Source organism: Hyperolius riggenbachi, chromosome 3, assembly GCF_040937935.1.
Source record: "Hyperolius riggenbachi isolate aHypRig1 chromosome 3, aHypRig1.pri, whole genome shotgun sequence".
Classification (NCBI taxonomy): Eukaryota; Metazoa; Chordata; class Amphibia; order Anura; family Hyperoliidae; genus Hyperolius; species Hyperolius riggenbachi.
The window spans coordinates 162,728,236-162,754,872 of NC_090648.1; the positions used below are offsets into that span (position 1 = coordinate 162,728,236).

A 26,637-nucleotide genomic window follows, 5' to 3' on the forward strand; every position below is an offset into this window, starting at 1 on the left:
AATCTGCCGGCCACAGAGCACCTTTCAGATGCAATTTAATGCAGCTGAATGGCATCATTCATAACCCCACACTTGTCAGCACTGGACATATAGTGCAATTTTTTAACAGTCTACCATTTGGTGACAAAACATTGTAATCTTTGTCTGGGTCATAGTAATTATTTTAAACGTTAAAGAGACTCTGTAACAAAATTTTGAGCCTTATTTCTTCTATCCTATAAGTTCCTATGCCTGTTCTAATGTGGTCTGTCTTACTGCAGCATTTTCTAGTTGCACTCTCTCTGTAATAAATCTTATCTTCTTTCCTCTGTTGGCTCTGTCGGGCTGAGGCTGGAATGTGTGGAATGTGCAGCACTGCTTGTCATTGGCAGAAGCTTTACACACCCTCTCCAAGCTCTGCATGAGTCACACAGTAAGCTGTTCTCAGCGTATCATACTCTGGTTAGAAGCCATGTCATTTGTTTGTAAACACTGCCTAAAACTGTTAATTACAAGCCAGGATTGCAGCTGGGAGTGGCAGAAACAGCACAGAGGGAACCCAGGAGAACATATTGAAGAGAATGGTATGCTTTTTGCTGTAAGAATTTTAGAGTACAGATTCTCTTTAATTGAAATAGTGATCTGATATGCAGGTGTGAACGTTAAGTCCTCTTTCACGTGGGAGGCTAAAGGTGTTGTAGTCACTGCCTGGCTGTCAGCTGCTCCCATGCACAACCTGTCGCTAGGCTTGGACAATGGAGAGGTGCCCACTGCATTGAGTCACCCGCGGCCATGCTCAGATGCCACGTTTTTTTTTTTGCTGCCGACAAACCGAACTGAGTGGCAAACACTGACATGTGGATTTATTAATACTGCCTTTTAGATAAATTAAGTTGCAGCAGAAAAGTGCTTGGTGGCCGACAGACATGAACCTAAAGTGCCCAACAAGTGTGCAGTTCAACCTCCCATCTGAAAGAGGCCAAACTTTGCCACCTTGTAGCAGACAACAGAATTTTTTTTTTCATTTACAGAGTCCAGGATCTGTTAAGTTCTCTTGCTGCTCTGGAAATATTTTCTATGGTTGTGGAAGAGTTTCCAGCGAATAGCCAAATTCTTAAGCAGTAGAAGAGGAAGAAGAAAGCACTCGGCGGGTTGGACCTTGCATTCAACTTTCTTGCATGTGACCAGTACACACTACTTGTTGCAGGAAGAGCCCTTCAGGTGTGTCAACCACTACCAAACACCATCAATTTAAAACTACACCATCAGGACATCCATAATGACCCCCCCCCCCCCCCTCGGAAGGATTGCACATTAACCACTTGTAAAGTTAAATCTCTCAAAGCTTGACCGACATGCATCAAACAAATAATTATAAAGTACAGTAAAGGTTCTGTATTTCTGGAATCAGCATAAATGTAGAAAGAAATTGGCCAACTGGCATGCATTATTTATTTAGTGTCCCCAAATGAATCCCCTTTTTTGTGTGTGTGTGTGGGGGGGGGGGGGGGTACTTTACATGGCACAGACAAAGATAATTGTATCAGATTTTCTGTATCTAGCCTCAAATAGCAACAAAGAAAAACCTAAATATTAGCAGCCTCGCTGATCTTCTTTTCATTCACTGAAAAAACACAGCGGTAATATAAATGATCAGAGTCGCATAGTGGAGTGTGATATTAATTAAATGCTGAGTCGTGGAACAAACCTATCATATTTCCTACCTTTCATTCCAAATTTCGACCGTCTTCCGTATTTGTTGATGACTATGAACAGGACCACTAAAAGAACACACGCAAATGCTGCAAGACCAACTGCTATGGAAACCTGCAAATAATAAAGAAATATTAACATTAAGAACTGAGGTAACAAAATGGCTAAGACTTCCAAGTGCAAATCTATATCGTAAAAATGTAATTACGTTTTAAGAAGATTAAAAGAACAATATTTTTACACCTTCTTTTCAAATAGCCCTTATGGGGAAAAAAATTAAAGAATATAGTGCAGAACTTTCATATCCATCCATTTTAATGCATGCTGTGATTAATAATATTTACTTGAAGTGCTGACTGTTTTGTTATGTTTGGATAATATTACTAAGTAAATTATAATAAATAATTCATTTGTTTTGATATCTCATACAAAAACATTTTTTTTTTCAAATTATGAAAACAGACCTCTCCAGATTTACAGAGTAATATTTCACCTTCTTTGTAAAGTGTTTGCAATGCATCCCAGCTGCATTCACACTACATGTAATCTAGACCAGCCTTAATTAACATTTATTTGATATACATGAATGACAGCATTAATAATCATCACTTGGGAAGAGAATTCAGGGGCTTAGAGTCTTCACCGTCTAAAAAAATCCACAGATCATAACTGCTTAAACTCAGTGTAATAGTATGACTGTACCAGAAAAAAATGGGTTGGTCTCATCATTCTAAGTTCAGTCCTGAGAGCTTAATTTCTTTCAACAGTTTTACAAGCTTTTGGTAAACAAATCCGCAACAACCCTAACATCCTTTAAAGCAGGGCTGCCCAATATGTCGATCGCAGGGGCATAACTAGAAATCACTGGGCCCCCCCCCTGCAAAACTTTTAATGGGGCCCCTCCCCCTGCATGCCGAGTAGGGACTGTCTAAAAATCTTTGTCTACAAAACTTTGTACAATTCGTTATCAGTGGCTGAACAGATGCAGTCATTAGAACAATTGTGCAGAGAGCAGAAACTGTTTTCTCTCCTTGCGCTTGGTTGTCAGTCTCTCAGGACAGGGCCCCCTGTGGCTTCTGGGCCCCCCTGCAGCTGCATTCCTTGCAGGGTCTATTGTTACACCCCTGGTCGATCGCGATCTACCGGTAGATCGCAACCGACTGATAGGTAGATTGCGGCCTCGTAGCCGCGTCAAATCAAATTTTACAGCTGGAAGCTATAGATCTCGGCCATTTGGCCACATTACATCAGATTCTGCTGCCGGTGTTATTCACAGCTAACCAGGGAAGGGTAGCGGAGAGGAGATGCGCGGCTAAAGGGGAGGGCTTCTCCCTTAAACCACGCATCTCCCCTCCCCATCCTTTTTCTGATTGTCCGCGAGCGGCGCTTGCAGCAGAATATGATGGGCCGCAGATACATTTGCCGCCCGCCGGAACGAATGCTAGCTGTCTTGTCTGCCCTCCATGAAGGAGCCACAGCTGAAGGAGGGGAGACGTGGATACAGACACCAACAACGCTTAAACTGGAGGAAGGTAAGTGATTATCGAACTTGTCTACATGTACTAGGCACTTAGCTACCTATACTAGGCATGGGCACCTATAATTAGCTACCTATACTAGGCATGGGCACCTATAATTAGCTACCTTTACAGGGAATGGGCACCTATAATTAGCTACCTATACAGGGAATGGGCACCTATAATTAGCTACCTATACTGGGCATGGGCACCTATAATTAGCTACCTATACTGGGCATGGGCACCTATAATTAGCTACCTATACTGAGCATGGGCACCTATAATTAGCTACCTATGCTGGGCATGGGCACCTATAATTAGCTACCTATACTGGGCAGCTATAATTAGCTGCCTATGCTGGGCACCTATAATCAGCTGCCTATGCTGGGCACCTATAATTAGCTGCCTATGCTGGGAACCTATAATTAGCTGCCTATGCTGGGCACCTATAATTAACTGCCTATGCTGGGCACCTATAATTAACTGCCTATGCTGGGCACCTATAATTAGCTCCCTATACTGGGTATCTATACTGGTAGATCTCTTGGTCGCGACAAATTTGAAAGTAGCTCACGAGCCGAAAAAGTGTGGGCACCCCTGCTTTAAAGGATCTTATGTTGTTCTACGCTTTTCTAAACTGACATAGCTACATAAATGGAATGTGTGTATATATATATATAGATAGATAGATAGATAGATAGATAGATAGATAGATAGATAGATAGATAGATAGATAGATAGATATAGATATATATTTGTCCATCCATGTGTTATTGTGTTATTAGCTTTAGCACTTCAAAACAAGGATTAAAGAATTGTTTATTTATTATTTATTTTTAATCAGGAAAAATATTACATCTATTACAAATAAAAAGTGAGTATTTGTTCAGAGCTCCATCTATTGGTTTAACTAGCAGATTTGTCAAGTACAAAAAAGACAAAGAACAAATGAAATATAGCTCCACGTAGAAAAACTAGTCTTAGCAATCAGTGATCAAGTGTGGGGATTTGCTACTGTAATTTTAGGGGGTCATTAGCAAGTAGCGCAAAGATATGGCCAACAGCTATGAAAAAAAGTTTAAGTCACACACACAAACATAAGCAAATAATAAAGTTAAAGCTAATTTTCCAAATCAAATTTCTCCCTAGGGAGTTATTGAATTGTCTGCATAATAAATATTTACAGAACTCCATTATATATGTGGTGGTTACAGAGCTGTTAGCAATGAGGAGAGGTAGAACTCCTTCTGGTTCTTTTATTGTTGTCAACAAGAGTGGATGTGTTTGGGAATTTCACCACACATACAAAAAAGAGTAATAAAGCATATACCACAACTTCGCAAAAGCTGAGTTTTCTCCAAGGAGGTATTTTTTAATCTTCTCTTTAAAATAACGTTTCAGCACTTTACCATAAAAAAAAGTACCAAAATGTACCATAGGTGGAAAACTAATATCAAAATTAATTGGGGTATGTTCTTTCTTCCTGGTGGCTTAAAATGCATTTATTTATAACTTACAAGGTGTGAAAATATTACCTTGGCGAAAACTCAGGAGAAAAAGTTAACTGAATAAGGTCCTCTGTCTCCACAATTAAAGCAATCCAAGTGAATATATACAATAATAAGGCATGAATTCTGCAGTGAATTTTAGATGGGGAGGGGAACAGTCCATGGCATAACTACAATTCATGGGACACCCCAGTGAAACTTTGATGGCCCACTCAATGTTCAAATCCCTTCCCCTGCCCACTTTGGTGCCCTTCATGGCTTTGGAGCCAATCTCACAAGGATCATAAAACAAGTGTGGCCATCAGGATCTTCACATCCATAACAAGTGTAGCCACAAAAACACCTGATCTGAAGTGCCCTGTATCGGAGGAAGGAAAGGTTATTAGTTGGGGGCTCCAGCATCTCTGGGTCTCACTGCAATCACAAGTGCTGCTATCCTCTAGTTACGCCCCTGGGGACACTGATGCCTATTGGTACATAAGGTAACCAAAAGTTGATGCAGCTGCTCATAAAAATGACCTCTGGAGTTACTCAAAAACCATATAAGAGACAGCATGACAAGTAATATCAATTAAGAGAGACAGGGCAAGTTGAGTATATAAACCCTGACCAAAATGATAACGTTATTCCTATAGCCAGACATCCCAATTGCATATACTTTACTAATAATGTCTTACAATTTTTTTTCACCATATAAAATTGCCTGTGCTTCAAACTGTGCTATAAAATGTTTCTACCCTATAGCTTATAACATTTTCCCCACTCAGAGCGGTGATATGTCAATGTTACAGAGTTTGTAGAAGTTGCAGAATAAATCAATGTCCTATGCTGCAGTACATACAGAAAGCTGCAGGAATCCTTGTTTTCCCAGGACAGTTACAGCTGCTGTGTTTAATCTTTAATGTAGAAGAGAAGATTTTATTTCTAGACTACAGACACCATGGGGCTGACTTCTGTGAAGTGGAGCAAAGGGTAGAGCTTGTATTAACCAACGCAACCAGTCACTGCTGAGGTACAGATACACCATAATGCATGATTTGATGGTAACCAGTAACCACAACATATCGACTTCTCATTCTCTTCTGTGTCTAGGTTTCATCCTGTAAGTGGATCAGGATTGCCGAAGTTAAGGAGATACTCAATGAAACCATAACAGTAGCTAAAGTAAACTAGGAGAATAGAAATGAGGGCACTTCCAGTGGTGAATTTTTAAAGTGTTACTAGCACGGCAGGATCAGTCTATAACTTGCTCCCAAGGGTTGTATATTGCAGAGTGCGCTGTAGTTGTGGGAAGTCTGGACTTGCTTAATATCTTTCCTACTTTCTAGGGAATGCTCTGAAAACTAGAAAGAACTGGCAAATTTTCCTTTGCCTTAGTCTTCAGCACAAACTGTGGAACTTGAAAAAAAAAAGAAAAAAAACCTTTTCAAGGGCCAGTAAAGTGAAGGTTTAAAACTTGCTAAAGCTAGATCATGCTATAAAATACTTCTCTTATTGCAGACCTAGGTCTCACCAATTACAATGCACATAGATAGATAGATAGATAGATAGATAGATAGATAGATAGATAGATAGATAGATAGGATAGATAGATAGATAGGATAGATAGATAGTTACAGCATCAGTTGAAGGGTGGGATCACATTTGTGTCTGCAGGAACTGCACATGGTTCCTTACAACCATGTTGCGTGATTGTGCACATTTTAATGCATACAGTAGCAAAAGATCTCAATAGAAAATGCATGCATCATGCTTAAAAAAAGTAGTGCAGATTGTATATTTTTTTAAATGCTATGTAGAATCGCAGATGCCTCCTGAAAATGCAGCAGTCCCTTAGAAAACGATTTCATGCGTTTTCGGCATGCACTTTTCACATGGCAGCAAAACACTGCAGATTTTAACAAGTGTGATCCCTGCCAAAATGTTTCACCGGCCAATTCACAAATAAGAAAAAAAGATGTATAGGGCTGGGCCCACTACAACGCTTCGTGCAGTGCTCTCAGATCCCCGCAATCAGCAAAGAGCTGCAACAGTGGAACCATATGATGATAATAAAGTGATCACAATGTGCTGCATGCAGCATTTTTGGAGTGATTGCATTCAATGGCTGCAGAACTAAACCACAATCGCTCCGGGAGTTGCATCTCGGTACTTCGCGATTTGGAAATTCCATAGTGGGCGCCGGGCCTTACCAAGACATCAGTCATTTTTCTACTTTCACAGTATTAATATACTGTTTATTTTTCAAGCCTAGCAGTGGACTCACTCTCCAAATATACAGCATACCGTATGTGATAGCGTAGAAAGCTGCTTTAGCATCTAATTTAAATTAAATGGGTCCTCATGCTCTAAAGTTACAATCAGGCAAACAATCTGAAGACATTTAGAAACCATCCTTTCATTGACTGCGAAGAGATTACCATAGAATATGCATCAAGACTGTAGGCTTTGTGCTCAGATCAGTTTACACGCACTTCATTTTCTGCTCAGAAGCCGCTAGTGGTATAAAAATTATGTAAAAAAAGCTGAGGCTGTGTTTTTTTAAAGACATCAAAATGTAACTCACGCCAAAAGTGTCCTCTTCTGGTTTATGCGTCACACTGATTGGAGGCGTGGGACTTCCAAAATCTGCTATTGAAACAAAAGGATTTGAATAATTCTATGAACAAATGCATTATTATTCTCCTTATGCACAGCCTGCTTAAAAGGCCACCAACTATTTTTATCTCAGAGTTCAGATAATTGGATAGAAGCAGACATACCACTACGTTTCATTACCTAGGGACCCATCTTATTTTGAATATAAATGTACATTTGCCACGGGAGGTTTAAAAGCCTTTGTAATAGAATTCTAGACAATCAAATATGGACATCTTCGGACCTATTATAAAGGAATAGCACGCTGGTTAGCTCGCTACTGTGACCTTAACTTCCTTTTTTTTTTCTTATGGCCTCAGAGACTTCTGCTCCATTAACTGTGAGTATAAAGTTAACATGGAATGTTGCAATTCTTGGCTGAAACTACACTGGTGAGTAGAGGGATTTCTCTGGTGAGAACCCCCTTTGGTTTCCTGTCAACATGATCTATTAGGTTTTTGGCAAAAGGAGAACGAGCCCATCAGACCTCTACTGTGAGTTGTGCTTAATGCAGAAGCTCTATGTATTTAATAGTGCAGCAAGGACAAGTACGTACCTGGAGAATAATATTCAACAGTGTCTATAAAAAAAAGGACAGACAAGCAAATGGAAGATTTAGTAAACAGGAATTGTATAAACAATTTCTAATTCAGAACACAAAGGGAATACATGCTCAAAGTTGTTTTTTTTTTATATATAGGAGAAATCTGTAGGGCATGACAGACAGATATAGATGGATAAATGGGAACACATTATACAACCTTTTTTTAGCTACATACACACACTAGATAAAAGTTAGCCAAAATGGCCACCCGCCATAGCAACAGAATGCATGGCTAGCCTAAAAGCTGGCAATTTGTCTGTATCGGGCCCCAAATTGTTGCCTGACAATTTGATGAAAACATCTCTAATGTAATGAAAATCAATAAAAAAACAAAACAAAAACAAAAAAAGGCCCCCTCCGTCAATTTTTTACCATTTTTTTAAAATAAAATGTTGATCCAGAAAAGACTGGTCTTTGTGGTATCATCTAGACAGGAGTGTGTGGAGGGGAGAACTGCAAGGAGGGCTGACATGAGAGCATGGCTCCTTCAATTTGTGCTGTAGCAAGTGGAAGCGGGACATTTGAGTGACCAGAGAGCCAGGGAAGTTTGGGTGCCGCCATAGGAGCCCAATCAAATATTGTTTATATCAGGAAATCTGGGCATCAAGTAAATAGCATTTTTGCTGTAAACTATATTTAGCAGTTTTAGCTATAAAAGGTAGTTAGAATTGTTGTGGTAGGGGTAAAGGAGAGGTGTCTGTGGAGGGGGGGGGTTAAGGTTAGGCTGTGTTTAGGAGGGGTTTACAGTTCAACCCAGCCCAGATTTGCTGAATGACTTATGACAACTCCTAGAGAAATGCATGGAGGTGCCGCCATAAATCAGAAGATGTATTAGTAAATCATGTATTCAAGGTACGGAACCCAAAAACTAGATATGAAAATTATGAAGGTGAAGACAAAGATTTACCTTTGACCATGTGTTTTATCACCAAGGGGCACAGACTAACCAGCAAGCTCATGGTGACCCAGAACTCATTGGAGTGTGTACCTGACAAACTGATACCTCACATTTTTATCATTGAAACCTACAACAATCTATTAATGTCTGTGATGCTTACATGTGTTAATTATAAAGCAAAGCAGGAACAGAAAATGGTGGTTACCTGGATATGGCTCTTTCAGAAAATGTGCATGAACGGTCTGGTTAGTACTTCCGAACTCATTTTTGGCTACCAATGTATAGTTTCCATTGTAGTAATGAGTAGGTTTATTAAACAATAGGCATCCTTCTAGAACATTGTCCTGCCCATAGTACTCCGTACGAATAAAATCCACCTGCCGTAAAGCCTCTTTGTTATGAAACCAGGTTAGATTTGGTCGTGGATTCCCTCGTACCACAAATTCGATGCAATGCTCGAGACGAGACACTGGTTCTTTCAAGCTTAATATCCGGGGTGGGTCTAGAAAAAAAATATAAACATAAAAAACAAATAAATACATAAATAAAGCCATAGATATCTAAAAAATGTGACTCCTAAATAACTTTTATAGTATAGTATAGTATAGTTTACTTTGCTGTGTGAACATGTCACAAATGGCCATTGTTAAAGAGAACCTGAAAGGGAAAAAATTGCCTCCTCCTTGCCATTCCAGTGCTGTGACTCTCGCAAGTTTGTCGACTGAGCTTGGCCACACTGCAGATAGCTCAGCACTGTCACTGGGCTACTGGGCGCTTCCTTTTCTGCCAAGCTTGAGTGACAGCTCTATGCTACAGAGCAGGTGCAAACAGTCTTGCGCCTGCACAGTGTGGCCGTGCTCATCCTCACATGTCTGCGCAGCCACAAATTTTGGGGGTCCCAAGGCAGGAACTGAGGCATGGAGGGGGCAGTGTAAGCCGCTTGAGGATCCAGAGGGTTCTCTCTGCTGAGGTAAGCATCTAAATTGTAGACATAAGTACCTACAGGTGTTATTTAAAATACATGCAGTGGATATAGTTTTGATCATGCATGTGGAGTAGGTGCACTTACATGGTCGGGCACCTGCGCAGTTTGTTCTGTGTGTGTCAGCAGCCGCACTTCTAACAGCCTCCTCCCAGCGACTCGTGCAGTGAAGCCCTCAGAGCACGTTGGGAGTGCCAGCAAGTGATGGGTGAATATGGCTAATTTCATTTTGTCATTTTTGTTTTCAAAAATGTCTCATGTTTACATAAATTGGTATATATGCAAACATTTATGGGGTTTCATGCAAAAAACAAAACAAAAAAAACAGACATTTTTAACAAATGCATGGAAGCCAAGGCATATGAAAAAAACAAATTTTCACACAAATCAGTATATGCAAACATTTATGGGCATTAATGTCAATGGGGATAATAAAACATTTTCAAGAAACCTAGTTTTGTGGAAGTGTGTGTATTGCAAAAATTGCATTATATTTTTTTATGAAAAACAGAGAGTGCAACCACATCCAGAAGAAGGCCTAGTGCACACCAGAGCGGTTCTGCTGCGGTTTGCGATCCGCTTGCGGGTGCGGATCCGCTAGGGTAATGTATTTCAATGGGCTGGTGCACACCAGAGCGGGAGGCGTTTTGCAGAAACGCATACTCCCGGGCTGCTGCAGATTTTGGATTGCGGATGCGTTTCTGCCTCAGTGTTAAGTATAGGAAAAACGCAAACCGCTCTGAAAAACGGCACTTCAGAGCCGTTTGCCAGGCGTTTTTTGTTACAGTAGCTGTTCAGTAACAGCTTTACTGTAACAATACATGAAATCTACTACACCAAAAACGCTTCACAAAACTGCAAAATGCTAGCTGAAACGCTACAGAAAAAGAAGAAAAAGCGTTTCAAAATCTGCTAGCATTTTGCGGATCTGCTAGCGTTTTTTGGTGTGCACCAGGCCGAAGAGTGCAACTACACCCAGCAGGAGAGTGCAACCACACCCAGCAGAAGAGTGCAACTACACCCAGCAGAAGAGTGCAACCACACCCTCTGTAGTACATTCACACTCAGCAAGCGGGTACATCCACAGCAGGATAGAGCATCCACATGCAACAGAAGAGTACATCAACGGCAGGAGAGAGCACCCACATGCAACAGAAGAGTGCATCCACAGCAGGAGAGTGCATCCACATGAAACAGAAGAGTACATCCACAGCAGGAGAGTGCATCCACATGAAACAGAAGAGTACATCCACAGCAGGAGAGTGCATCCACATGCAACAGAAGAGTACATCCACAGCAGGAGAGAGCATCCACATGCAACAGAAGAGTACATCTACAGCAGTAAAGTACATCCACATGCAACAGAAGTGTACATCCACAGCAGGAGAGTGCATCCACATGCAACAGAAGAGTGCATCCACAGCAGGATAGAGCATCCACATGCAACAGAAGAGTACATCAACGGCAGGAGAGAGCATCCACATGCAACAGAAGAGTACATCCACAGCAGGAGAGTGCACCCACATGCAACAGAAGATTACATCAACGGCAGGAGAGAGCATCCACATGCAACAGAAGAGTACATCCACAGCAGGAGAGTGCACCCACATGCAACAGAAGAGTACATCCACAGGAGGAGAGTACATCCACTTGCAACAGAAGAGTACATCCACAGCAGGAGAGAGCATCCACATGCAACAGAAGAGAACATCCACAGCAGGAGAGTGCATTCCCATGCAACAGAAGAGTACATCAACGGCAGGAGAGAGCATCCACATGCAACAGAAGAGTACATCCACGGCAGGAGAGAGCATCCATATGCAACAGAAGAGTACATCCACAGAAGGAGAGTGCATTCCCATGCAACAGAAGAGTACATCTACAGCAGTAAAGTACATCCACATGCAACAGAAGTGTACATCCACAGCAGGAGAGAGCATCCATATGCAACAGAAGTGTACATTCACAGCAGGAGAGAGCATCCATATGCAACAGAAGTGTACATCCACAGCAGGAGAGTGCATCCACATGCAACAGAAAAGTGCATCCACAGCAGGAGAGAGCATCCACATGCAACAGAAGAGTACATCCACAGCAGGAGAGTGCACCCACATGCAACAGAAGAGTACATTCACAGCAGGAGAGTGCATCCACATGCAACAGAAGAGTACATTCACAGCAGGAGAGTGCATCCACATGCAACAGAAGAGTACATCCACAGCAGGAGAGTACATCCACTTTTAGCAGTAGAGTACATCCATTTCCAGCAGAAGCGTACATCCACTTACAGCAGAAGAGTACATCCACTTACAGCAGAAGAGTACATCCACATCCAGTAGGAGAATACATACACACCCAAAACAAGAGCACATCACAGCAGGAGAGTGCATCAATATGCAACAGAAGAGTACAGCCACTTCCAGCAGGAGAGCATATTAACTTCCATCAGAAGAGTACATCCAATTTAAGCAGGAGAGTAGTACTGTATATCCATAAGCAGCAGGTGGGTACATCCACTTCCAGCAGGAGAGTACAACCACATCTATTTGGAAACTACATCCACACTCAACAGTAGAGTACGTCCAAACATAGCAGGGGAGTACATCCATATTCAGCAATAGATCTTCTTACAGGATAAAAACATATACATGCACTCTCAGCAGTACATCCACAACACACAACAGTGTGCACCTAAAGGCAAGCCAATATATACACCCAGCAGTAGTGTACATCCACACCCAGTGGGTAAGTACATCCGCCACACAGAGCAGTGTACATTTACAGCCAGCAGGAGAGTACACACAGTAGCAATGTATGTTTACACCCAGCAGTAGAATATATCCCCATCCAGCAGGGAAGTACATCCATAACTAGTAAAAATGTATATCTATCTAGAACATCCAAACTGTGGTAAAGAATATCCCTTTTACATTCAGAAAAAGAGTATCCACACCCATAAGATGTAAACAGCCATGGGGAGTAGGGGTGTACAACATTCACATCCAGCAGGAGTGTACATCTTCACCAGCAGGAGTGTACGACTGTGTGCAGGAGAAGTGTATGAAATCCCCATCCTGCTGGAATGTACATCCAAAACAAAGACCTGCCTTGAATGTAAAGACACCATATTGAAAAGGGATTTACAAAAGAACAAAAGTAGTTCAAAGTTAGATCACCGCATTTTGTTTCAATTCACTCCACTTTTATAAATGACCTTACTAGGAAAGTTATGCCAGTTTCCTCTAGCTTAAAATAGAATCCTACATTGGAACTCTTGGAGTTACTTACAGTTGACAGTCAGAGATACAGTGGCGTTGGTCATTCCTACAATGTTCGCTGCAATGCAGGTCAAGATGTAGCCATTGTCCTCTCCGGAGACATTCACTAAGGTCAGGTTTATAGAATGCACATTGGTCCAGTTGACATTGGTCTGCAGCCATCAAAAACACATCATGGAGGCATTAAAAGAATTATGCAAGAAAGATGTTAAAAATGGAACAAAGCAAATGCAAAGAGAGATTGCTGTAAAGCTCTCTCTTTCCGAAAGAACAAAAGCTTCTTTCATTAGGACATCAAACACGATTTCAGTATAGAAAAAGAATTCAATTCTACAAATGCCATTTTGTACCTAGTTATTTTCTTTACAATGTTAACTATATTTTTATCTCTAGAATTGTCAGAATAAAGTCCAATTTCCATATAAACAATAGCGAGGTATTCATACAATTAGTACAAAAAGTGTTTTGTGCATAATGGCCCCACCTTTTGCAATTTTGTGAGCCTTTATTGAGCTATTCAAACAGGTAATTTCATTAAAGTGCAGAAAAATGGACGCATTCTGAAACATAATAGTTAGTGTTTTAGACCTTATCTATAAAGTGTAACATAAACAGAATTGAATAGAAAGTAATCTTCTCCTGCAAAGTTCAAAGTTCTGTATTCAATCAAGGGCGGGAAGTCTGTGCAAACCGTTTTTTTAATTGACTTCATGGGAAAATGCACATAAGTACAATGTATTATGCATGCAAAGTAAAGACGGGCATGATTTACTTGAGATGCCGCTATAAGGTTTACATAAACTTGCATTGCAGTTGTACTGTAGTAATGCTGTGTGGATCGCTCTGCCTGTATCAAGAATTCTTATCAGGTCAGCTGCATCGATTAGGAATGGGCTATGGAGATCTTATAAGCAGGCTGATGAGTCACTGACTCAATTAGACTAGTCCTTAGGACAAAATTGATGTGGAACAATTAAACAGCACAAGCTGGCATGAAAAGTATGTATTTCTGGTGCTGCGAAAGGCATTGAGTTGGGATAGGTTTTTATACAGCAGAGTAGGCTTGGTGAGCTCTCACAGGGGCTGTTATGTCAAGAATATTTTGATTTATTTTGGTGGGGGGTGTTTTGGTTTACACTATTTCACTGTATAAAATATATTGTCACTCTTAACGAAGCCCAAACAGGCGAAACATGTCGAGTGGATATTGTAAAGGATGAGTTTAAATTTAACCACCATACTGTTTGCTAGAAGTGAGTGAGTGTTTGAGGATTAGCGTATTTGTGGTGGTATTCCACCATACAAGTTAATTGGGTAACATCACTCCCTAACCATATATATACAGTATATTTACTTATGTTGGTATTGCTTACATTTTAATATGATATCAACTGGCAATCCCATATGAACCAGTACTTAACCACTCTTTTTTTGCTTGTGTCTCGACTGTTTGACACAGCTTTGTACAGCACTGTCTGATGTTTTCTGCTCTTTCAATTTTATTGTAACAAATAAAAGTTATAGTTTAGTGCGTTTAGGGGCCTGTCCCCGAGGGAACAGGTGAGAGATATATTATTTCCCTCCCTTCACAGTAAAGTGCACCAGGATGACCTTAAGATAATTAAAAAACAAAAAACAATGCACATAGTGCTTGAATCCATATGGACTGACATTTAAATCACTTAATAATCTGGGCACTGGAAACATGAAAAATGTTACAGCTGCGTAGCAATCCCTGCAATCTCAGATCCACAGGTTCTAATAATCTTGTCATACCCAGAGTCCACCGGGAAACTTTTGGTCCCAGAGCCTTCGGTCATGCTGCTCCTACATTATGGAACTCCTTACCTCAGCAGATCAGGACAGCTCCATCTCTGGACATGTTTAAATCCAGACTAAAACCCCACCTGTTCAGTTTGGCATTTGCAGAAATAGAATTTTTCTTGTTGTGTGAATACTTCATCCTACTACCAACTACTGAATCTGAGATAGCCTAAGCACTTTGAGTCCCATGGGAGAAAAGCACTATAGAAATGTTATTGTTATTGTTATAAAAGATTCTCCACTTAAAAAAACAGCACTCCAGACTCCACTGGAATGTGCCACCACCAGGAAGGGTCAAATGTAGTCTTTCCCCATCATGATCACACTCGCTGGATGGCTGCTTGCATCAGGCACATCACATATAACCTGGAACTCCAACTGCGTGTGTATAGCTGTTAAGCATCCACAAGGGCACCTTGGTTGATTAAAGTCCATTTTTATTCCATTCAGGGTGTTGACGGGTATCTGAACTTTGTGTGCAGCTCAGCTGTGGACTAAAGCCAACACACTTCCTTGCCGACACTCCCACTCAATCACACTGGCGTATCCCTAACTTCAGGCTCCTTCCTACACATTTTGTCACAGTACTGATTTATCAGTGTCACATCCAGATGGAGTGTTGTGTTTTAAGTAGTAGTAATAGATTGTTTTATCTATGCATATTCAAGCACTATGTGCATTTTTTAATTATCTTAGGGTGATACTGGTGTACTTTACTGTGAAGGCTTGTGGACATGAAAATGTGATGTAAAAAACTACGGTGAATTGATATTTGCCGGGAACCATTTGCCCACAAACATGTTTGGCGATCCCTACTTTTTAGTAGTGTGTGGTGCCAGTGGATGAGATGCAGCAGTGGGATAGTGCCCTCTGTACAGCCAGAGTGGAATCATGCCACCTGGAGTATGCCCCTTTAGGGGTGGACCTGATGGAAAACTGCACCACTGAAACAGACGGGGCAGAGCAAGCCATATCATCTGTAAGGGCTCTTTCACACCAGAGCCCTTTTCCTGCATTTCAACACAAAGGTAATTATTTGCGTTACCAAGGTAAAATGAAAGTCCATAGACTTTCATTTTACCTTTCACACCTGACACTGCATTTCAGTGCGTTGCGGTTCGACACACCCAGAAGCGTTGAAGCGACGGGAGGCGGCGTTTTCCCGTTGGGTTCAATTAACAGCTACCTCCACTGATTGCGTCGCACCACAGATTCCTGATGACACGCCGCAGGCTATTCAACGCGTGCAGGAGAATGGCTCCTGCACGCGTTGTCTAATGTGAAAGAGGCCTAAGACTAATGGAATGAGAAAAGTGTTGCCTAATGTAAACTGAAAATGTCACCTGTGACCATTAGATAAAGTCACAGAAATGAGTCAGCAACATGCAGAAAGCTGAAGACTCGAGAGCTCACTGCGGACGCTGACAGTCAGAGCTATAAAATCACTATAACAGTCTGTAAAAAAAAAACACCTTTAGAAAGTCAAAACCGGCAGTCTCCATTCTTTTCTAATCTTTTGTGTACAGATCTGAGGATACAAAGTTCTACATAGAAAACCCTTAAGAGAAAGGTTCACAGAATTTTGACACTGTTGACAACAATACAAACTGTTTGACAGAAATGGAAAAGTAAATAAAAAGAGACAACTGACAGTTTTAGACACAGAGGTCTGACATGTAGAGAGTAACAGATAAGTTGGAGTGCCTGAAACACTGTACAGTTGTACATCATGACTCAGGGAGAACAGATGTCACCCTGAGCCTGATGACCTTCTTTTCTGCACTTTTACTGAAGGGGATGAACCACTTTCCCACCCCTATGAAATATAAATGGGCCATTTTCAATTTGGTTCAGTGAGCAAGTACACAGCTAAGCAACTTGCTGCAAAATATAATCTCTAAATGAAACCAAACTTTCTTTTTTTATGTAGTTTAAGAAAAATAAAACACAATGGGCTTGATTCAGAAAAGGGTGATAACTGTTATCACACCTAAAATCTTTGCACGTGCAAACCAGGGTGCTAAGTAGTTTGCACTCTAGTTTGCACATGTAAACTATGGTGCAAACTAGGGTGCAAACTACTTAGCACCCTGGTTTGCACGTGCAAAGCTTTTAGGCATGATAACTGAGTAATTAGGCGTGATAACTGAGTTATGTGAATCAATCCAAATGAATTTATCTCCACATTCCTGAATGGGATGGTAAAAGTGATAATGATATTGGTGGTAATATTAGTGAAGGTGTTGGTGATGGTGGGGATAATGTTGGAGGCAGTGCTACTCTGCTACTACTTTTAAGGGTATGTTTACATTAACATGTTTCATCGAATTGTAACAGCCACTGTTTTGCGCACTGTAACACTGTGCAATTAAAAGTCAGTGAACAGTTCCCACCTTATCAGCTGTTCTCAGGGCCAGTTCTAGACTTTTTGCTGCCTTGTGAGGATGCACCGTCACCCCCTTCTCCCAATTTGGAATGATCGCAGCACAGCACCCAACAATTTGCTCTGCTTCATTTAATGTTCTCAGTTAGCAAGGGAGCATATGCAACAACTTGACACATAACATGTTGCATCTCAACACACTGGCTGGCTGTGAGTCTTGTGAGTCTTTGACAAACAAACTGCTCGCCCTCAGCCAGTCGGCCGTCCTCCATTCCTCCTAAGTCAGGACAGCAGTGCCACCTCCTCCCTTCCGCTGTGCAATTCAAATGAAACACTGCTGCTCTTCTGCCTACCTTCTCCTCACTCACTGTCAGACTCCTCACACAGCAAAACAAGCAGCTTCTTCCCAATGATAACTTTTTTTTACCTCGCTCGCTCTCTTCTGGCTTCTCCTCCTACTCTGACTGCATGCTGTAAGTGTAAACACACATTACACACATGCTGCCCCTGTAATCTTTGCACCTATTGCAAGTGTTTTACCTTGCTTCATTTAGCAAACTGGCCCTGGTTGTTCTGTGTTCTAACAGAATCTGTTACACTGCAGCACATGTAGTGCATTGCTAAAAGCACATGTTAATGCACACAAGGCCAGTCAATGAAGGTGAACATTAGGCAATTGATGCTTTGCTTGCCACACACCTATTTTAGTGGTGTACATTACAACGCAATGCAACACTCAATGTGAAATTAGCCTTAAAGGAATACTTAAATCACGTAAAAAAAATGACTTTTACTCACCTGGGGCTCCCCTCAGCCCCCTGCAGCTGAACGGTGCCCTCGCCATGTCCCTCCGATTCGCCTGGTCTTGCCGGCGGCCACTTCCGGTTTGGCCGTCACTGGCCGACAGGCTGGGAACGCGGCTGATTACCCGCGTCCCCAGACGCAATAGCGCCCTCTATAATGCTATTGCGTCCGGGGACGCGGATAATCAGCCGCGTTCACAGCCTGTCGACCGGAGACGGCCAAACCGGAAGTGGCCGCCGGCGAGACCAGGCGCATCGGAGGGACACGGCGAGGGCACCGTTCAGCTGCAGGGGGCTGAGGGGAGCCCCAGGTGAGTAAAAGTCATTTTTTTTACGTGACTTAAGTATTCCTTTAAAGGGACACTTAAGTCATTTCCAAAAAATGAGTTTTACTCACCTGGGGCTTCCAATAGCCCCCTGCAGCTGTCTGATGCCCACGGCGTCTCCCTCCGATCCTCCTCCGGCAGCCACTTCCGGTTTCGGCGACAGGAGCCGACAGGCTGCGAACGCGAGTGATTCTTCACGTTCCCGGCCGCAATAGCGCCCTGTATGCTGCTATATGGTATATGATATATGCTATAGCAGCATAAAGTGTGCTATTGCAGCCGGGAATGCGAAGAATCACTCGCGTTTCCCGCCTGGCAGCTCCTGTCGCCGAAACCGGAAGTGGCTGCCGGCGGGGACAGGAGGATCGGAGGGAGACGGCGTGGGCACCGGACAGCTGCAGGGGGCTATTGGAAGCACCAGGTGAGTAAAACTCATTTTTTGGGGATGACTTAAGTGTCCCTTTAATGGATGCCTGAAGTAAAATGGAGTCTAAAACAGTTATTGCCTTTTAAACAATTCAAATTGACTGTGTGTCCTGACGATCCTCTGCCTGTAAAACTCTAGCCATTGACCCTGAGCAAGCATACAGATCAGAGGTTTCTAACTAAAATCTGACTAGATTAGCTGCCTGCTTGTTTCAGATGTGTGATTCACTTCTGCAGGCAAATAGATCAACATGACTACCAGGCAACTGGCATTGTTTAAAAGGCAATAAATATGGCAGCCAGCATGTGCTTCTCACTTCAGGTTCCCTTTAAAGTATTGACATTGACATTGACAGGGTTTTCCAGTTTAGCTGCGCTTGGAGCACTTGGTATGAGGGGCAACTTACAGCAATAATCATTTACAAGTATTTGTGCCTTTTCTTTACTCTTTAAATTGCTATAACAAATAAGATAAGTTACACAAAGCAATGTATTGAATAAAACAGAGCTTATATCCTAAGATAAGTTAGACCTGCAGATACACACTGAGCAATAAAAGGGAGACAGTGATATATAATGGGAAGAACTGACGTGAAACTGCTCACAACTTTGATACATCATAGTCATTATGAGCCAAATCTTTAAATGGACAGTTTACAAGGTATTCCTCACTGTACATTGATTATTCTAGCAGGTCTATATTTTATTCACATCCATCCTGTTGATAGGTGAAAGGTGGATTAGCATTAACTGCTATCAATACCGCCAATGTGCAGCCCAAATTTGCAAACTGACAGATTTGGTACAGTAAACACTAAGATACTAGCTTAGGTAGCAAAGGAGATATTAGTGAACTTCCACTCAAACTACCAATAAGCAGAACAGAAGCAAAATAGAATTTGAAATCTAATTGAGCTTGGAAAAGTGTAAAAAGAAAATTGTATCCATATAATACCTTTGTAGTAACTATCATTTAAAAGAAGTGGTAACATGCAATGCCAACATTCCCAACAGTTAAATAATAGACAAATAATACAACAGCAAAAGACAAACAAACACCATTATTACATGTCACAATATAAATGTAAACAGAACGAATGGTCAATGACTCATGAGATGCAAATAATTTGTATTTGATGCAGCATTATGACAATTTTGTATGCAAATGCATACAGCTTAAAAATGAACCAATCAAATCCTGCTGGAGTAAAATTTGATTGGTCCATTTTCAAGCTGCATAATTTGCATACAAAATTTGCATAGTTTGCATTGCCATCCCTAGAAAAGTAGTATAATGTAAACACTGGATCCAAAATGACAATAATGTTGATTTTATTATCATTGTAAAACATTTGAAAGGAGAACAAAAGAAGGAGAAACAGAAGAATTACAATAGGTTTCAGGTATAAAGCAATGTGCTGACACATTTTGTGGTCAAAGAGCAAATGTATAAAAGGACAGGAAATCATCAGAAGAGTAAAGCAACTGACGTCTAAGTAGCACATTCCCACAATGTCCAAAGCCAATGAATCAAATAATAACAGATTGCATTTTGTATGTCTCCAATGGGATGATGTCAATGAATACTGAGAGCTAAACAGCAACTCAAAATTATGCTCTTTGTGGTCAGGTTGATATGAACACAGAATTTTTAAGGAGTGACTAGAAAGGCAGACATCAAACTTACAAGAGTTGATTCCGGTATTATCTTTAATGTCTAACTATACATGGGTTATTGCAAGCTTTCGAAACATCAAGTTTCTTCCTTAGGCAGTATACAGAAATGGGTAAGAACTATAATCTGTTCACTTGCTTCATTTAAAAAGCAACTAGATGATCTACAATCAGTACAGTCAGATCCAGCTGACCAAAAGTAAGGAAGTGCTGGCAAATTTTTTAATTTCAGCCTCACAGTGAATTGGCCCATTTTAGCTTACCAAATTTTTTTTGCAGAACTGCTGCATATTTCACTTTATTTCTGGATGAAATTTTATTGAAGTCAATGAGCCGTTAATAGCAAAGCCCCATACATGCTATAATCACCAAATTTGCTAGGGATGCTAAGGAGAATAGTGGGGACAACAGGATTTTTTTTTTAAAAGACCCTGCAGTTTTTGAGAAAATCAATTTTAAAGTTAATAGAAAAATGTATTTCAAATGTGGTTAAAGGACAGATAATGTATCTACCCATCGGTATTAAAAATTGACATAACTCCAGAAACAGCAGTGAAATTCCTGCTGGGGTTTCCTTTTGATCAGTTGACTGTACCCTGGGGCAAGTTGCAATGCTTTTGCTGGGGATTGCTGTACAACTGCAACACTGCTGTATAAGGTTTACTGGCAAATATAGGAAAGGAAATGTACTCCTGGAAATGTACTCCTACTGACTGTCTAACGAGATGACATTTTGTGGCATTTTCCTTAAATCGCTACATTTTTTATGATTAATTAGAGAACATATTTAACACATTTGTTTTAATGCTTCGAAAACCCCAGAGTATGTATACAGTAAAACCCCTGTTATCCAGAACTCATTTAACCAGAAGTCTCAAGCAACCAGAAAAAACAATACAGTAATAAACCTCTGCTACATTAAGTTAAAGGGGTTCTGTGGCATGTTTAAAAAAAAAAAAAACGTCTGACACTTACCTGGGGCTTCTATCGGCCCCCTGCAGCTGTCATGTCCTGCGCTGTCCTCCTACGATCCTCCTTTCCCCACTGCCGGTCCCGGTCTAATTATGCCTGTAACTAGACTGCAGCTGCAAGAAAACTTTGTACAGCACCTGCACAGTAAGCTCCCGATGACGCGTGTGCGAGCGAGCATTATTCGTCTAGTTAGACAAATAATTAGACCGGGACCGGCGGCAGGACATGACAGCTGCAGGGGGCCAATAGAAGTCACAGGTAAGTGTCAGTTTTTGTTTTTTCAAACATGCCGCAGAACCCCTTTAAGTCTGCCCTTTGTCTTAATTTGTTTGTAATTACCGTATTTCAACTTTAATACAAAATTTATGTTACGTATACAGTATAGGGCATAGTACTGTTTTTTTTTAGCTAGGCCTATTTTTAACATTGACTCTCAAGCAACCAGAAACTACAGTTATCTGGCATCAGCCAATCCCTTTTGGTGCGGAATAATGGGGGTTTTACTGTATTTTTCACTGATCTTTAGGCTCGGCTTCTCACCTGATGCGTGTTAATTGAATGTAGATTTGTAACAGTCCAGTCCACATCGGGCAGTGGTGACCCAGATCCATTACAGGTGAGCACAGCATTGTCCCCTTCATGCACCACCAAGCTGCTGTGACTGACGCTGATCTCGGGGACATCTGCACACAAAGACAACACATCACCACATTGCTTGACCTCGCCGATGAAAAATATGATCTTCCGGGGAGTTCACTAGTTCAGCCATGTAAGGAATACCTTTGAAAATCTGATTATTTGGAGATATGGTTTCATTTTATCCTCCCAAATGTTTCTTAAGTACCACATCTGCTCCTATCTTAATTCCCGATAGACAATTTAGTGATTATATTGCACTCTCCTAATAGCCACCATTTTTAATCTTGAAACCTTTTGCTGATACGCGCTAGGAGAAAATAAAACCTAGTCACAATAATGTCATCAACATTCGTAATTGCTCTGTGTTTCTAATCCAGAAGATGCTACGAGGAATACATTAATAGAAAAAGACTCCCATCTATGGCTTACAGAGCGACAAAAAACACTACTTGAAAATAAAGGATCATCTTCAGGTTTTACATTTTTTGCAAACAAAGCGAAGGAACCTTAAACAGTTGTGCTAAGCTGATTAAATTGATCACATATTCTTTAACACCTGTAGGCAAGCGGTGTAGAATGGAGCTGTGAGTGGCAGTGAGAATTATTTATCTCGATAACGTGAGCTAATCCTCTAGGAAGGCAAGAAGGCCAGAATATATTAAGATGCTCAATGCCACCAGGAGCCGTGATAACATAATTCAAATCAGCTTCCTACCTGCATGCTCAACAGAACAGCTTTTATTATCTTTAAAAAAAAAAAAACAAAGTTCAGAAGCAAGAGACAAGATGTAGCAGAGCACAAAGCTGTATAAAATGGAGCGACCTCATTTTTCTTCGGTGATTTTAGCATATAAAGGGTGCCAGGGATATAAACAGGATTCTGCTTCCCTATGCTAACATTACTGACTGGGAGAAGAGATGCCAAAGCAAAAGCATTAGTTTGCCTTTCTTTAAGAAATAAAGCAATGAAGGCTAGGTTCACAGTAGGATGTTGCGTTGTGATGCAACATTAAAGTCGCAACGCAACATTACAATGCAACAAAAAAGTGGTAACGCTCATTAACGCTGCTTTAACGTTGCATTAAGTAGGTACAGTGTAGCATACAGACAACGAAAAGTACGTCTTTCTGTACCTGGTAATGTGTATGTGTAGAGGTGATGTACTGCAGCAGTGCGTTATCCTAACACAACACATTACAATGCGATGCTAAAGTTGTACTGTGAACGTCTCATAGACTTCTTATTGCAGTGCGGTAAGCTGTGTTATAAGACTTTATAATGCAGCACTCCAACGTTCTACTGTAAACCTTGCCGAAGTCCCCCAAAAAAAAGTTTTAAAGGGTTCCTGAACTGACATGGGACATGCAGGGTGTATGCACTAAACTGGGTTAGGCAGAATTACAGGTGTAAAGTCTTATATACGATGAGTAGACTGTAATGAATTGGATGTGATGTATTGCATTCTGCTTAACTTATCGTGCATTAGACACTACACACACTATTCTGCCTAACACAGTTTAGCGCATACACCCCATGATGAGATAAACATGTGTATGTACATATAACTAGGCTGCAGAAATGCAACTACTAATCATGGCCCCCCCCCCAGCAAAACTTTAATGGGGCCCCGCCAATGTCCACACTCCTTCCCTTGCCTCCCCTTGGTGACTCTCACAGCCTGTGAACCCATCAAAGAGTCATAAAACAATTGCGGCCATTATTATCTTCATAGGCAACAAATGTAGCCACAAAAAAACCTGGAGGATGGACCCCTGTATCGGAGAGAGTTAAGGATAGTATTTGGGCCCCCCTTACTGCTCTGGGCCCCCCTGAGATCACAGAAGCTTCTCCCTCATAGTTACGTCCCTGCATAACTATAAGAGGGGCTCTGTTCATTTTTTTCCACCCTGAAACAGTTAAACCTTCAGTCTATACTGAGTCAGGCCTCTTGCACTCTGCAAATCACAAATCTGATCTGCGCTTCCAAATTGTCATTTACAATTCAGATTTTGCCTGGAGGCTATCAACACAAGAAGAAAAATGCAAAAAAACAAAAACAAAAAAAAAACGCAGCAAGCACTTGATCTGTGTATGGCCTGCTTTACTGTTATAGTCACAGTAGCAGTAGCTAGTGTAGTCTTTGTCTTTAGAGATGGCCTGAACCTCCGCTTTTCAGTTCGCGAACCGTGAATGCGAACTTCCGCAAAAGTTCGGTTCGCGCTAACTTTCACGAACCGCAATAGACTTCAATGAGGAAGCGAACTTTGAAAACTAGAAACACTTATGCTGGCCACAAAAGTGGTGGAAAAGATGTTTCAATGGGTCTAACATCTGAGTTTTTGGATGGATAAGTGGGATAGACGCCAAAAGTCCCGGGGGAAAAATCTGGATTTGACGCAAAGCACTGTTTTAAGGGCAGAAATCACATTGAATGCTAAATTGCAGGCCTAACGTGCTTTAAACCATCTTGCATGTGTATATATCAATCAGGGAGTGCAATTAGAGTACTGCTTCACACTGACACACCAAACTCAATGTGTAACGCACTGCAAACCGCTGTTTGTGTAGTGACGGCCATGCTCACCATGGCGAGAGTGTAGGCCATGGCAGTTATTAAGCCCATATGGTCGCCGGGCTGTGGTAGCTCAATGATAGAACAACAGTGACTGTCCAGCTGATCGAATTTGGTCTGTCCACAATGAAGCAATGACCTTACTTATTATTTTTGGTGTACCCGCCCCCCCCCCCCTGCCCCGAGACACTTATATAGCTGGCGGTCATTGCTTCATTGTGATACACAAGCCCCTTCACCGCGGCAAGGTAATGATCACGGAGAGGAATTGGCACATGTACATGCCTTTTGTTTTGTTGTTGCCAGAAAAATAGGCAGGCATGTACACGCACCAGAAAAAATTATTCTAGCAGCGGCCTTAAAAATTCAGGAATCCGCCTGGAGTACTGCACGTGCTCACGTAGGTAGGTGGGTGCACTGAACAACAGGTAGGTATATGCAGTGCTGCTGGGTATTACAAATGTGCACCTTTCACACACACGTACCGTGAACAGGTACGGTGACTGGTGGTATTAAATATCACACTGCACGCGCTCACGTAGGTAGGTGGGTGCACTGTGAACAACAGGTAGGTATATGCAGTGATGGGTATTGAAATGTGCACCTGTCACACACAGACAGGTACCAGACAGACACAGTGACACTGCGTGTACTCACGTAGGTAGGTGGGTGCACTGTGAACAACAGGTAGGTATATGCAGTGATGGGTATTACAATGTGCACCTGTCACACACAGACAGGTACTGGACAGACACAGTGACACTGCGTGTGCTCATGTAGGTAGGTGGGTGCACTGTGAACAACAGGTAGGTATATGCAGTGATGGGTATTACAAATCTTGCACCTGGCACAGTAGTAATTATACCACCAAAGGGCCAAAGGCCAGCTGCGACTGACTGACAGGGCTGTATATAATGCAAGTGGGCCACAAAAAAACAAAAAAAAATAATAGATCACAAGAACAAAATTAGCTCTCAAAGAGCTGTTGAGGGGTATTTTTAGCAATAAGAATCAGCAAGAAGCAAGCTAACAAGCCTACAAGAGCCTAACTAAGCTTTCCCTATGACAGTCTGCAGCAGCTCTCTCTTCTCTAATTACTGCAGGTGCTTGAGTGAGTGAAAAGCCTGACACTGCCTGCCTTTTATAAGGGGAGGTGGGGCTCCAGGAGGGAGTGTAGCCTGATTGGCTACAATGTGCCTGCTGACTGTGATGTAGAGGGTCAAAGTTGACCCTAAAGGTGCGCTATGGGGGCGAATCAAACTTCCGGAAAAGTTTGCAGTTCTCCGCGAATGCAAACCACGGAAGTTCGCCGCAAACTGTTCGGGCCAGCTCTACTTGTCTTAGCAAAGAAAAGGATTGGGAATACAAATAGGATACTGTAGATAAGGCTTTGTGATGCCTCTGTTTGTAAGCAGTGAGGCTTTGTTGAAGTCTAAAGGTCCGTACACACGCCGGACTTTTGGCAACGACGGGTCCGGATCAACGGGCGGATCGCTCAGAAACAGCCGTATCAGTCTGACGACAGAGCGTACACACGCCGGACTGTCGCTGGCACGCCCACCCAGCGGGAGGCAACGGCGGACCCGTCGTTGCCAAAAGTCCGGCGTGTGTACGGACCTTAACACTAACGTAATATAATTACACTATTGATTGGGGGCTACTTGTAAAACTTTGTTAAAAAGTTCAATGTATTGCTTTTCTTTACATCCGTCAAATAAGGAAAAGGAAACCTTACCGCATTGTGAGATGTTCATTCTTTGTAATGGGATGATCCGGCCTTCGGAGTTCATACACTGAAGTGACTGCCCTCTCAGGTTCGCTTCATTCTTCGCCTGTCCAATCTGTATCCAACGAATTTCACAGCTGCAGTTGAATCGGTTTTTCTCTATTCTCCTGCAATAA

At 41.7% G+C, this 26,637-nt stretch overlaps 1 protein-coding gene across 12 annotated transcripts in view; it reads right to left on the bottom strand.

Moving 5' to 3' along the window:
* Window positions 1–26,637, bottom strand: part of NTRK3 (neurotrophic receptor tyrosine kinase 3) — a 977,566-nt gene that overhangs the window by 430,518 nt on the left and 520,411 nt on the right. For 11 of the 12 annotated variants that reach the window (XM_068275164.1, XM_068275163.1, XM_068275173.1 and 8 more), the window contains 7 exons: window positions 26,471–26,628; window positions 22,065–22,207; window positions 13,127–13,268; window positions 9,062–9,358; window positions 7,911–7,934; window positions 7,284–7,348; window positions 1,704–1,806 (listed from right to left, as the gene is read on the bottom strand). In XM_068275164.1, the coding sequence (XP_068131265.1) occupies window positions 1,704–1,806; window positions 7,284–7,348; window positions 7,911–7,934; window positions 9,062–9,358; window positions 13,127–13,268; window positions 22,065–22,207; window positions 26,471–26,628 (932 nt within the window). The remainder of the gene's footprint in view (window positions 1–1,703; window positions 1,807–7,283; window positions 7,349–7,910; window positions 7,935–9,061; window positions 9,359–13,126; window positions 13,269–22,064; window positions 22,208–26,470; window positions 26,629–26,637) is intronic. The other variant, XM_068275165.1, reaches the window with a different exon arrangement.